Source organism: Somniosus microcephalus, chromosome 9, assembly GCF_052327205.1.
Source record: "Somniosus microcephalus isolate GS21.2 chromosome 9, FLI_Smic_1.0, whole genome shotgun sequence".
Lineage (NCBI taxonomy): Eukaryota > Metazoa > Chordata > Chondrichthyes > Squaliformes > Somniosidae > Somniosus > Somniosus microcephalus.
The window spans coordinates 69,691,861-69,706,297 of NC_140995.1; the positions used below are offsets into that span (position 1 = coordinate 69,691,861).

A 14,437-nucleotide genomic window follows, 5' to 3' on the forward strand; every position below is an offset into this window, starting at 1 on the left:
CCCTGTGTTTGTCGCCAAGATGCAGAAGAAGCTCATCGACTTCTTCTGGGACAAAAGGAAGCACTGGGTCTCTGCTGCGGTTCTGTGTCTCCCGCTTAGGGAGGGCGGTCAGGCGCTGGTGTGACTTCGCACCCAGGCTGCGACTTTCCATCTTCAGACGCTGCAGAGATACCTGTACGTCGAGAATCCTCCGAGATGGTGTGCGCTGGTGACATTTTTCTTCCGCCAGCTGCACGGCCTCAATTACGACACGCAGCTCCTGTTTGCGAAAGTGGGCGGCAGGCGTGCCGGCCTGCGGGAGCTGCCTGTCTTCTACCAGGAACTACTATGGGTTTGGAACTACGTCGCTTTCAGGCGGAGCTCTCCCCCGTCAGGAGCGGCGGCTCTCCTTCGGGAGCCGCTGCTCAGGAATCCGCACCTCCACGAACGTGGGTGCAGGCAGCTGGCGGAGGGCAGGGCTGTGCTTGGCAAGGTGACCAGAGTCGGGGACCTGCTCAATGGCGGAGGAGCAGGCTGGATGGCGCCGGAGGAGCTGGCGCGGCGCCTGTCCTGGGCCAACGTCCGGCTCGCGGTCGAAGCCATTGAATCGGTGAAAGCGGCACTGGGCCCCGACTCCACTAGGTGTATCGAGGCGGCTCAAGAACGTGGGGCGATCCCGTCCGAACTTACCCCCGTTCGGACGGAATTCCTCATCGGCGCCCGGCCCCGAAAATCCCCTCGGGAACCGGCGCCTCACAACTTGAGCCGTCTCGAGGAAATACCCTCCGTGCCTTTTCATTCCGCGCGGAGGGGTTTCCTGTATGGGCTGCTCCTGCACACTCTCCACTTTGCCATCTTCGCCTACCGTCCGGACACGCCTTGGCATGGTGTCTTGCCGACTGGTGGTGGCAGAGGTCCCCAATGGAGGGCTCTCTACGCGGGAGTCCTCCCTTGTTCCATCGGGGACTTGGCCTGGAGGGTGTTGCACGGAGCGGTCCCGTGCAATAAGGTTTTAAGTAGGTTCACGGACTCCCAGGCCGCCTGCATTTTTTGCGGCCTGGAGGAGTCCGTGTTTCACGTTTATATGGAATGTGAGAGGTTGCAGCCCCTCTTTCACTACTTGAAGGGGCTGCTCCTCGATTTTTGGTTGCACTTCAGTCCCACGCTCTTGATCTACGGTCACCCGGTGCGGAGGGGAGCGGACAGGTTGGAGGACCTCCTTGTGGGCCTGCTCCTGGGCCTGGCTAAAAGAGCCATCAATTGGTCCAGCCAGCGGGCGGTCGAGGGGGTCGTCCAGCCGGATTGCCTGCCTCTCTTCCGCGGCCATGTTCGCGCCCGGGTGGCCCTGGAGATGGAGCACGCGGTGTCCGCCGGTGCGCTTGAGTATTTCTGCGACCGGTGGGTGCCACGGGGACTGGAGTCAACCCAGAAAACCAAATTTTAATTTGATTTGTTAAGTTTTAGTTGAACTTTTGTTTACAGTCCAATTTGGTTTTTTTTTGGGTACAAACAAAAGAGTTACCCTCTGTTCCTCATTCACAGCATTGCTGGCTGTGCAGCTGCAAACACAAGCAGAGGGAGCTGCCAGACTAGGAGAGTGGACTAAAGTGGTGGTCCCCTGACCAGGCAGAGGAGGAGAACGCTGGACCACCACCACCACCACCTCCACCTCCACCATCATCACAGCAACTGAGGTGCCTGGAGGGAGAGGACAGAGGAGGAGAAGGAGAAGGGAGGCCAGCAACAACACCAACCAGGGGAGAGGCCTTTCCCATTACTGCCTCCCCAAATTGGCCTCCACTTCAGGAGAAGGGGAGAGAAACTACTATCAACCAACACCAAACTGTTCGGAAGGAGGGAGGAATATCATCTTTCAAAATATCTACAGGTGGGTGTTATTTGGGGCACTCTCCCAAAGACTTTGTATTTTAGGTGGGGGGAGAAAAGAAGAAACAAGTCCGGAACATCAAGGGGTGGCTGTGTGTGTGTGTGGCTCTTGACAAAACTAGGCCACACACACCACAAATAAGCATCCCTTCTATTGCCTGACCTGGACCAGCTGGAGCTGCCTAGGTGAAGTGGTTAATTCCATTAATTACATCGTTAAGACCTGGTGCAGGACTGAGCCTGGGCATCTCCAGCTTTCCCAGGTGAAGACATCTTCTCCCCCTGCCAGAAGACCACCACTATCAGAGACTTTAAATTTCCATCAGGAGAGTGCACCCCTGCCAACACCCACCCACCCGCCATCCTGAGTGGCGACCCTGCCTTTGCGGCCTCCCTCCTTCCCACCCCCCCTCTCTCTCTCTCTTTGTCTCTCTCTGCCTCTTTTTCTAAGGCACCTCAATTGACTCTATTAATTAATTGCCTATTGAGCGGAGGAGAGAAGGCCCCTCCCCCAATCTCAGTCAATAGGGGGAGAGGTGTGCCTTCATTTTAAACAGCTCCCTCTGCTCAACGGAGGACCAAAAAATACCTGAGGCCATTTCCACCTTCAGGCCTGTGACTTGGGGTGAGTGTAGCCCTCTATAATACCACCCCAGAATGGTGACTGCATCTTTGCCGGTGACGGGGCCAGCCAAGATGTATGCGGGAGTGGCAGCCACAGCCACAGCTGCTCCCACTGCTTCTGCTGCCCCGTCACCATTCAGACTGATGACAAAAAAGCTTGGGGTGAAGAGCTACACTCACCCCACTATGACCATTGAGGCCTGCGTTAAAGCCATGGCTGGGGTTGTCGGCCCCTCAGCCATCGTCGCGGCCTCAAAAATGTATGGGAAGGCTGTGTTCTTCCTGGGGTCGGAGCGGGCGGTGTCCCTGGCTGTCGCCAAGGGGCTCACCGTGGGCGGGACCTTCCTGCCGGTGGATCCTCTCGAGGCCACCGCGCAGAGGATCGTCATTTCCAACATCCCGCCCTATGTTCCTGGTGAGCTCCTCCTTCCCCATTTACGCCAACTTGGGGAAGTGAGGTCGGGGATCACGCCTATCCCGCTCGGCTTCCGGGAGGCCAGCCTTCGCCATGTCTTCTCCTTCCGGCGCCAGCTGTTTATCCAGCTGGCGCGGGAGGAGGACACCGACGGGGCGTTCGTCGTCCTCCACGAGGGGACCGCCTATCGCGTCTTTTGGACGTCGGACGGTGTGCGGTGCCACGCCTGCAAGGAGGTGGGGCACATCAGGAAAAACTGCCTCGCCTCCAAGGCCGCCGGATCATCTCGTGCGGCCAAGGCTGGCGCCGCTGCCGCCGCTCCTCCCCTCGGATCTGCCCGCGTGTCGAGAACATCTGATGCGCGGTTGACGTCGGGGGCCGATGCCACCAAGGCCTCCGGCGGGGGGGAGGGAGCGCGTCCGGCTGGAAAGAAGGCGCGGATAAAATCAAAACACCTTGGGGTGGGTCCTCCCGTGGAGGGCCTGCCCTTGCCCCTTGAGCCGCTTACACCCGCACTCCTAGCAGAGTTAATCGGGGCGGACGTGAGTGGGAGGGGCCTCGTGCCCGAGCCTGTGGTCGCAACCGCCGTTGCGGAAACGCCGACACCTGCGGCCGGACTCGGGCCCGAGGAACCCGACAAACCTGCTCCGCTGGAGGGAGCTGAGGAGGAGGCCTCTGCAGACATGGAGGCCTCCCTCGCTTCCTCCGTGCTAAAAAGAAGGCGCGACCCCCTGGAAGAGGAGGAGGACCGGGAGGAGGAAGGTTCCTCCGAGCAGGGGGAGTCGTCGCCCGCCGCGGGTACTGCGCCCCCCCCACCCCGCTGTCGTCATCACCAGCGATCGTCAGTGGTCACCTGTCCCTCGGGAGGCTGAGGCAGATGTGTCTGTCCGGCGCGTGCCTCCCGGGGATGGGGACGAGACCCTGCCCGTGGGGGGGGTCACGGAACAACCCGCGGCGGAAATTGACGTTCTATCGGTGCCGTTACCACTCGCCGGGTCGGGCGGCCTGAGGTCTTCGTCGGGCGAGCTCGAGGATAATGAGCTCACCCAATGCGACCCGGACATCTCCCAGGGGCTGCTCGTCCTGGTAGAGCTTTGAATTCAAAACACCCCATCCGCTGGGTCGGAGGTTGGTGGCGGGGAGGAGGATGGCCCCCTGGCTGCGTCTCTGGTGCCGGACGTGCTGGAGGAGCTGGGAATTGTTCTCTCCCCGGATTCTCCGGTCGTTCCGGCGTCTGGGGCGGAGGGGAGCTCTGAACCGCCGCCGTCTTCTGGCCCAGCACCCCTAGAGGAGCCCAGGGAGGAATCCTCTGCCACCGATCCTGGGGGTGGGATCCGGGCAGAGGCGGGGCTGGCTGGTGCGGCCGAGCCGTTCGCTGCGCACTGCGCGGCGGACGGGTCGGCCGCTGGTGACGACCCCCTGGAGGAGGATGGGGACTCGGTGATGGGCACGGAGGACGATTCGGACTCCAGCGCTGACGAGGCAATGGATGACCTCGTGCCCCTTGCCGAGTCTCCCCTCATTCCCGTAAGGGAACTCCGGGATTTTATGGCCACGTGCCTGGGTCGGCGCAATAAAGTCCGGCTGGCCCTCGACAGGTGGTTGGAGCTGGCGCTGCTGATCGTATCCGTCCGCGCCGCCGTTAAGATCATGGGCGCGGACGAGGGTGTGAACCCGCTCGACCTGCGTCGGCTCAGAACGTTTCTCACTGGACTGCTGAGGTAGTGGCGGCTGATCAGCGGTTGTGCTTCCTCCCCCCGTTAGGTGTAGGTAGAGGTTGCACTATGCTTCTGACATGAAGATAACCATAGCCAGCCTCAACATCAACGGCAGCAGGGAGGCGCGCCGCAGATTCAATAACTTCTCGGTCCTTTGGGACGGGAAGTATGCGGTGTGCTTCCTGCAAGAAACCCACACCGTTCCGGGAGACGAAGCCACGTGGCTCCTGGAGTGGCAAGGAGGGGTCAGCATGAGTCACCTCTCCAACAATTCCAGCGGGGTGGCTATCTTGTTGGCCCCGCATTTTCAGCCGGAGATCTTGGGGGTCAAGGAGCACGTGCCGGGCCGCTTGCTCCAGGTCACTGTTCACCTGGGGGGCGTGCCGCTCCATCTAGTGAACGTGTACGCCCCTCAGACCGGTGCGCAGCAAGTGCGCTTCTTCGAAGAAGTGTCCGCTCTTTTGGGCTCCGTCGACGTGGGCGAGTGCGTCATCCTCGGGGGGGATTTTAATTGCACCCTCGAGGCGAGGGACCGTTCGGGTCCCCCGCGAAGCCCGGCGGCGATGGAGAAGTTGAGGGACCTGGTCGGGTCCTTCGACTTGGTGGACGTCTGGCGAAATCTCCACCCCGACTCCAGCGCCTTCACTAGCGTGAGGTCTGGGGGAGGAAGGTCCAAAATCGACTGCCTCTACATTTCCCGGGCGTACGTCTCCTGCGTTCCATAGATACATAGATACATAGAAGATAGGAGCAGGAGTAGGCCATTCGGCCCTTCGTGCCTGCTCCGCCATTCGATGAGATCATGGCTGATCTTTTAATTCAGTATCCCGTCCCCGCCTTCTCTCCGTAACCCTTAACCCCTTTTGCCCGTAGAAATATATCTAATTCCCTCTTAAATATATTTAATGAGCTGGCGTACACTGCCCTCTGTGGCAATGAGTTCCACAGGTTCACCACTCTCTGAGTGAAGAAATTCCCCCTCATCTCTGTCCTAAATGGTTTAGCCCTTATCCTTAAATTATGTCCTCTCGTTCTGTTCTCACCCGCCAAGGCTTCCATGCGGCCGGTGCCGTGCACGGACCACCACCTGGTGTGGGCGGAGCTCACTCCGCTGCGCGCGCGGCGGGGGGTCCGTGTACTGGCATTTTAACAACCTGCTGCTGGAGGACGCACGGTTCCGGGATTCGTTTCGTCGATTCTGGGCCGACTGGAGAAGGAAGCGGGGGGGCTTCCCCTCCTTGAGGCTATGGTGGGATGTGGGCAAGGCTCACATCCGTCTCTTCTGTCAGGAGTACGCGAAGGGGTCGACCAAGAGGCGGGAGGCCCGGGTCGGGCGGTTGGAGAAGGAGGTGCTCGATCTGGAGTCCCGTCTCGGTCAGGTCGTCGAGGACCCGGCCCTGCGGAAGGTGTACGAAGAGAAGAAGGGCGCGCTGAAGGACCTGCAGCTCGTCGGGTCCCGAGGCGCGTACGTGAGGTCACGGATCCAGCTCCTGCGGGACCTGGACTGCGGCTCCCCCTTCTTCTACTCGCTGGAAAAAAGACAGGGGGTCCGTAAGCAGCTCTTGGGGCTGCTGGCCGACGACGGATCTCTGGTCTCAGATCCAGAGGGAATCAGCGCGGAGACCCGCGCCTACTACGGGGCTCTGTTCTCTCCAGATCCGTCCAGCGAGGATGCGCGCAGAGTTTTGTGGGAGGACCTGCCGAAGGTCAGCCCAGAGGGCGCCGAAAAATTGGACACTCCGCTAAGCCTGGCAGAGCTGACCTGTGCCCTCCGCCAGCTTTCTAGGGGAAAGTCCCCGGGGCTGGACGGGCTGACCGTGGAGTTCCACAGGGCGTTCTGGGACGTCTTGGGGGGCGACTACGCGCGGGTCCTGGGGGAAAGTTTGGCGACCGGGGAGATGCCCCTCTCTTGGCGTAGGGCGGTCATTGTCCTGCTGCCTAAGAAGGGCGATCTCCGCCTCCTTAAGAACTGGCGCCCGGTCTCCCTCCTCAGCACGGACTATAAAATCTTTGCCAGGGCCATGTCTGCTCGCCTTGGCACCGTGCTGGCCCACATGATCCACCCCGACCAGTCCGACACGGTCCCGGGCCGGACCATCCACGATAACATCCATCTGGTCCGGGACCTGGTCCACCACTCCCAGAGGGCTGGTCTGCCGGTCGCCTTCCTTTCCCTGGATCAGGAGAAGGCGTTCGACAGGGTGGATCACGAGTATCTCTTCGGGACTCTGCGCGCATTCGGGTTCGGGACGCTTTTCGTCGCCCGGATCCGACTTCTGTACGCCGCCGCGGAGTGTCTGATTAAAGTTAACGGGTCCTTGACGGCGCCCCTTCGCTTCGGGAGGGGGGTGTGTCAGGGATGCCCCATGTCCGGTCAGTTATACGCCGTTTGCGTGGAGCCATTCCTGCGCCTCTTGCGGAAGAGGTTGACGGGACTGGCTCTGCAAGGGCCGGGCGTGGAGGTGGTCCTCTCAGCTTACGCCGATGACGTGCTCCTCACAGTCACGGATCCCGCTGACTTGCGGAGGATGCGGGAATGCCAGTAGATTTACTCGGACGCATCCTCCGCCAAGATGAACTGGGAGAAATGTTCCGGACTCCTGGTGGGTCAGTGGCGGGTGGACTCCCTGCCGGAGGAGTTCAGGCCTTTCGCCTGGAGCACCACGCACCTCCTCTATTTGGGAGTCTACCTTAGCCCTGCCGAGGACGCCTGGCCGGCGAACTGGCAAGAGCTGGAGGCCAAAGTCACCGCTCACCTAGGACGCTGGACAGGACTGCTCCGAGTGTTGCCCTACAGGGGTCGAGCGCTGGTCATAAACCAGCTGGTGGCCGTCATGTTGTGGTACCGGTTGGTCACTTTGATCCCACCCCCTGCGTTTGTCGCCAAGATGCAGAAGAAGCTCATCGACTTCTTCTGGGACAAAAGGAAGCACTGGCTCTCTGCCGCGGTTCTGTGTCTCCCGCTTAGGGAGGGCGGCCAGGCGCTGGTGTGCCTTCGCACCCAGGCAGCGACTTTCCGTCTTCAGACGCTGCAGAGATACCTGTACGTCGAGAATCCTCCGAGATGGTGTGCGCTGGCGACGTTTTTCTTCCGCCAGCTGCACGGCCTTAATTACGACACGCAGCTCCTGTTTGCGAAAGTGGGCGGCAGGCATGCCGGCCTGCGGGAGCTGCCTGTCTTCTACCAGGAACTACTATGGGTTTGGAACTATGTCGCTTCCAGGCGGAGCTCTCCCCCGTCAGCTCGCCTTCGGGAGCCGCTGCTCAGGAATCCGCACCTCCACGAATGCGGGTTCGGGCGGCTGGCAGAGGGCAGGGCTGTGCCTGGCAAGGTGACCAGAGTCGGGGACCTGCTCGATGGCGGAGGAGCGGGATGGATGGCACCGGAGGAGCTGGCGCGGCGCCTGTCCTGGGCCAACGTCCGGCTTGCGGTCGAAGCCATCGAATCGGTGAAAGCGGCACTGGGCCCCGACTCCACTAGGTGTATTGAGGCGGCTCAAGCACGTGGGGCGATCCCGTCTGAGCATACCCCCGTTCGGATGGAATTCCTCATCCGCGCCCGGCCCCGAAACTCCCCTCAGGAACCGACGCCTCACAACTTGAGCCGTCTCGAGGAAATACCCTCCGTGCCTTTTCATTCCGCGCGGAGGGGTTTCCTGTACGGGCTGCTCCTGCACACTCACCACTTTGCCATCTTCATCTACCATCCGGACACGCCTTGGCGTGGCGTCTTGCCGACTGGCGGTGGCGGAGGTCCCCAATGGAGGGCTCTCTACGCGGGAGTCCTCCCTTGTTCCATCGGGGACTTGGCCTGGAGGGTGTTGCACGGAGCGGTCCCGTGCAATAAGGTTTTAAGTAGGTTCACGGACTCCCAGGCCGCCTGTATTTTTTGCGGCCTGGAGGAGTCCGTGTTTCACGTTTATATGGAGTGTGAGATGTTGCAGCCCCTCTTTTACTACTTGAAGGGGCTGCTCCTCGATTTTTGTTTGCACTTCAGTCCCACGCTCTTGGTCTATGGTCACCCGGTGCGGAGGGGAGCAGACAGGTTGGAGGACCTCCTTGTGGGCCTGCTCCTGGGCCTGGCTAAAAGAGCCATCAATTGGCCCAGGCAGCGGGCGGTCGAGGGGGTCGTCCAGCCGAATTGCCTGCCTCTCTTCCGCGGCCATGTTCGCGGCCGGGTGGCCCTGGAGTTGGAGCACGCGGTGTCGGCCGACGCGGTTGAGTATTTCCGCGACCGGTGAGCGCCGTGGGCACTGGAGTGCATTATCAACCCAGAAAATCAAATTTTGATTTGATTTGTTAACTTTTAGTTGAACTTTTGTTTATTTGCAGTCCGATTGGTTTTTTTTGGTTTTTTTTTTTTGGGTTCAAACAAAAAGAGTACCCTCTGTTTAGTAAATACCTGTTATTATTGTTCTCCTGCAGTCCGTGTATTATTTATACTCGGACACTACAAGGCTGATACCTGGGATGGCAGGAATGACGTATGAGGAGAGATTGTGTTGATTGGGCTTATACTCACTGGAGTTTAGAAGATTGAGAGGGGATCTCATCGAAACCTATAAAATTCTGTCAGGCCTGGACAGACTAGATGCAGGAAGGATGTTTCTGATGGCCGGGGAGTCCAGAACCAGGGGTCATAGTCTAAGGGTAACGGGTAAGCCATTTATGACTGAAATGAGGAGGAATTTCTTCACCCAGAGAGTGGTGAACCTGTGGAATTCTCTACCACAGAGGGTGGTGGAGGCCAGTTCATTAAATATATTCAAGAAAGAGTTGGATATATTTCTTGAGGCTAAAGGGATCAAGGGATATGGGAGAAGGCAGGGACAGGGTACTGAGTTTAGATGATCAGCCATGATCTCATTGAATGGCGGAGCAGGCTTGAAGGGCCGAATGGCCTACTCCTGCTCCTATCTTCTATGTTTCTATGTAACCCCACATACACCCCAACCCCACACACACACCCCAACCCCACTCACACCTCCCAACCCCACACACACCCCCAACCCCACACACACTGCCAACCCCACACACACACCCCAACCCCACACACACGCCGCAACCCCACACACGCCGCAACCCCACACACGCCGCAACCCCACACACGCCGCAACCCCACACACGCCGCAACCCCACACACACCCCCAAACCCACACACATCCCCAACCCCACACACACCCCCCAATCCCACACACACCCCCAACCCCACGCGTCCCGACCCCGCACGCGCCCCGACCCCGCACGCGCCCCGACCCCGCACGCGCCCCGACCCCGCACGCGCCCCGACCCCGCACGCGCCCCGACCCCGCACGCGCCCCGACCCCGCACGCGCCCCGACCCCGCACGCGCCCCCAACCCGCACGCGCACCCAACCTCGCACGCGCACCCAACCCCTCACGCGCACCCAACCCCACACGCGCACCCAACCCCACACGCGCACCCAACCCCACACGCGCACCCAACCCCACACGCGCACCCAACCCCACACGCGCACCCAACCCCACACGCGCACCCCAACCCCACACGCGCACCCCAACCCCACACGCGCACCCCAACCCCACACGCGCACCCCAACCCCACACGCGCACCCCAACCCCACACGCGCACCCCAACCCCACACGCGCACCCCAACCCCACACGCGCACCCCAACCCCACACGCGCACCCCAACCCCACACGCGCACCCCAACCCCACACGCGCACCCCAACCCCACACGCGCACCCCAACCCCACACGCGCACCCCAACCCCACACGCGCACCCCAACCCCACACGCGCACCCCAACCCCACACGCGCACCCCAACCCCACACGCGCACCCCAACCCCACACGCGCACCCCAACCCCACACGCGCACCCCAACCCCACACGCGCACCCCAACCCCACACGCGCACCCCAACCCCACACGCGCACCCCAACCCCAGACGCGCACCCCAACCCCAGACGCGCACCCCAACCCCAGACGCGCACCCCAACCCCAGACGCGCACCCCAACCCCAGACGCGCACCCCAACCCCAGACGCGCACCCCAACCCCAGACGCGCACCCCAACCCCAGACGCGCACCCCAACCCCAGACGCGCACCCCAACCCCAGACGCGCACCCCAACCCCAGACGCGCACCCCAACCCCAGACGCGCACCCCAACCCCAGACGCGCACCCCAACCCCAGACGCGCACCCCAACCCCAGACGCGCACCCCAACCCCAGACGCGCACCCCAACCCCAGACGCGCACCCCAACCCCAGACGCGCACCCCAACCCCAGACGCGCACCCCAACCCCAGACGCGCACCCCACCCCCCCAAACCCTGCAGCCCCACCCCCCCCAAACCCTGCAGCCCCACCCCCCCAAACCCTGCAGCCCCACCCCCCCAAACCCACCCCCCCCAACCCCACCCCCCCAAACCAACACACCCCAACCCCACACCACACCCCAACCCCACCCCCCCAAACCAACACACCCCAACCCCACACCACACCCCAACCCCCCCCAACCCCACACCACACCCCAACCCCACACACACACCAGCCCCACACCACACCCCAACCCCCCCCAACCCCACACCACACCCCAACCCCACACACACACCAGCCCCACACCACACCCCAACCCCCCCCAACCCCACACCACACCCCAACCCCACACACACACCAGCCCCACACCACACCCCAACCCCACACACACACCAGCCCCACACGCACCCCCAACCCCACACACACACCAGCCCCACACCACACCCCAACCCCACACACACACCAGCCCCACACGCACCCCCAACCCCATGCATCCCTGGTCTAATGGGTGACCAGGATGAATATCCAGGCGTTTAACACTGTCCAATAATTGAACAACATACCAAACTGGGGACAGCTCCTACTGGGAGCTATACAAAAAAACACCTTTCTTCACAATGTGCACTTTTACTAGAATGGTACCAGGGATGAGGGACTTCAGTTATGTGGAGAGACGGGAGGAGCTGGTGTTTTTCTCCTTGGAGCAGAGAAGGTTAAGGGGAGATTTGGTATAGTTGTTCAAAATTATGAATGGTTTTGATAGAGTAAATAAGGAGAAACTGTTTCAACTGGCTGGAGAGTCAGTAACCAGAAGACACAGATTTAAGATAATCATCAAAAGAACCAGAGGGGAGATAAGAATTTTTTTATACAGTGAGTTGTTGTGATCTGGAATGCTCTGTCTGAAAGGTTGGTGGAAGCAGATTCAATAATAACTTTCAAAAGGGAATTGGATAAATACTTGAAAAGAAGAAATGTGCCGGGCTATGGGGAAAGAGCAAGGGAGTGGGACTGATTGGAGAGCTCTTTCAAAGAGCCGGCACAGGCACAATGGGCCGAATGGCCTCCTTCTGTGCTGTATTGTTCTATAATTCAGGGCTGAAAATCGGTGAGGATTCCGGTGGTTCTGTACCATATCTCTGGCAGAAAACTAGTGGAACCAATGGGAATTCCAGCCCCTCTCGCTGTTCCTCCGATCATGTGCGGGTAGGGTAGGGTGGGGCGGGACGTGGGAGGTGGTCTTCGTGAGGCTGTTAATTCACTGCTTCATCCCCTTGCCTTCGTAAATCTCTAACCTGGGGTGTTGTACGTCTCCACTTCAGTCCAAGTGTACGCAGGGTCAGTCGCGAGCTCACTGTTATCAGCTACAGATACAAAAATTCATCACCTTTTAAGCTTCATCCTGCTGTTTTCAACGGAGCCTGATTAAAAATTAAGACACATTCGAGGAGTGCCCTCGGGATCCCCAGAACAATCTCCCCCCCCCCCCCCCCCACCCCGCACTCCCCACGCAATCAATTAAAACACAAATCTGTGGTAAAATACATGAAGATAGAATGTTTCCACACTGCATTAATGAAGCAAATCATATCACAAAATGTTATGCTTAAATTAAACTGATTAATTTTGTCACACACTAGTCCTAGGTCTCTGGATTACTAGTCCAGTAACATAACCACTACGCTACCGTACCCAAATACACAGGCTCCATTATATCACATAAATAGTTAAGGATTCAAAACACTAAGCCATTTTTCAAGTGCAGTTATGTTCTCGGTAGTAACAATCCAAGATTTATCTGCTACAGGCACCATCACCTCACAATAACTGGATTGGCCGGCAGTCAGGGAAACATCTTTTGGAGGAAGGAATGCTGAGAATGTGGAAAGAAAAACTTGAATTTCTATAGCGCCTTTCACCACCTCAGGACGTTCCAAAGTGCTTACAGCCAATGAGGTACTTTTTTCGGAAGTGTAGTCACTGTTTAATGTAGGAATTGTGGAAAGTTAGATGAGGACAGGATCGGCCGTGGCTGTGATGGTGGAATGGCCTGTCTAGGTTCACTAGGTAATGAGGACAGTTAGATGTGGACAGGATCGGCCGTGGCTGTGATGGTGGAATGGCCTGTCTAGGTTCACTAGGTAATGAGGACAGTTAGATTAGATGTGGACAGGATCGGCCGTGGCTGTGGTGGTGGAATGGCCTGTCTAGATTCACTAGGTAATGAGGACAGTTAGATGTGGACAGGATCGGCCATGGCTGTGATGGTGGAATGGCCTGTCTAGGTTCACTAGGTAATGAGGATAGTTAGATGTGGACAGGATCGGCCGTGGCTGTGATGGTGGAATGGCCTGTCTTGGTTCACTAGGTAATGAGGACAGTTAGATGTGGACAGGATCGGCCGTGGCTGTGATGGTGGAATGGCCTGTCTTGGTTCACTAGGTAATGAGGACAGTTAGATGTGGACAGGATCGGCCGTGGCTGTGATGGTGGAATGGCCTGTCTAGGTTCACTAGGTAATGAGGACAGTTAGATTAGATGAGGACAGGATCGGCCGTGGCTGTGATGGTGGAATGACCTGTCTAGGTTCACTAGGTAATGAGGACAGTTAGATGTGGACAGGATCGGCCGTGGCTGTGATGGTGGAATGGCCTGTCTAGGTTCACTAGGTAATGAGGACAGTTAGATGTGGACAGGATCGGCCGTGGCTGTGATGGTGGAATGGCCTGTCTAGGTTCACTAGGTAATGAGGACAGTTAGATGTGGACAGGATCGGCCGTGGCTGTGATGGTGGAATGGCCTGTCTAGGAATGGCCTCTTGCATGAGGTAACCGCCGGGTGTCTGTGGCCTGTGGAACAGAAAGGGGCAAATGCATTCAGCAACGGAGAATGGCGAATATGTGCCAGTGGCTCACTTACCCCTCTGCCTGGCTGGAGGGATCACCCAATCTGATCTCGGCCGTGCCAGCTGTGCCTGTCTGGTGAAACCTGAAGATGAAAGAGTCGCATCCTGAGAGCGTATGTGAACAGCCCAGGCACCCCAGTAAATACCCACTAGCACAACACTCATTTGAGATTATTGGGGCAATTGTGCTGCAGCTAGAAAGAAAGGGAGAAGGAAAGAGTAATGAAAATAGAAAAGAAATAGAAAGAAAGAAAAGCATGAAAAGAAAGGAATCATAGAATGGTTACAGCACAGAAGGAGCACGTGCGGCTCTCTGCAGAACGGAAGAAAAAAATAAAGAGAAAGAAAGAAAGAAAGGAAAAAGGAAGGTGAAAGAAAGAGTGCAAAAAAAGGAAGACGTCTGGAGAAGCGGGAGAGAGAGGTTGTCTACCATGTTGTGAGAGTGTGCGGGTCGAACGTACCAAGACCAGCGCCCGAGCTGTCCGTCCTGCGGACCGCGATGACAGGCTCCCGGCGGTGGACCCCTGGTGGCGACAAAAGCAGGGTATAGCATTACACAGTGCGAACCCGTGGAAACTGGCACATTGGATGAAGAGAACGGAGGATCGGAGCG

At 58.7% G+C, this 14,437-nt stretch overlaps 1 protein-coding gene across 2 annotated transcripts in view; it reads right to left on the reverse strand.

The window, feature by feature from the left end:
* Positions 1 to 14,437, reverse strand: part of vit (vitrin) — a 190,862-nt gene that overhangs the window by 105,179 nt on the left and 71,246 nt on the right. For both annotated transcript variants that reach the window (XM_085996738.1, XM_085996736.1), the window contains 3 exons: positions 14,286 to 14,348; positions 13,839 to 13,907; positions 12,215 to 12,283 (listed from right to left, as the gene is read on the reverse strand). In XM_085996738.1, coding sequence (XP_085852864.1) covers positions 12,215 to 12,283; positions 13,839 to 13,907; positions 14,286 to 14,348 — 201 coding nt within the window. The remainder of the gene's footprint in view (positions 1 to 12,214; positions 12,284 to 13,838; positions 13,908 to 14,285; positions 14,349 to 14,437) is intronic.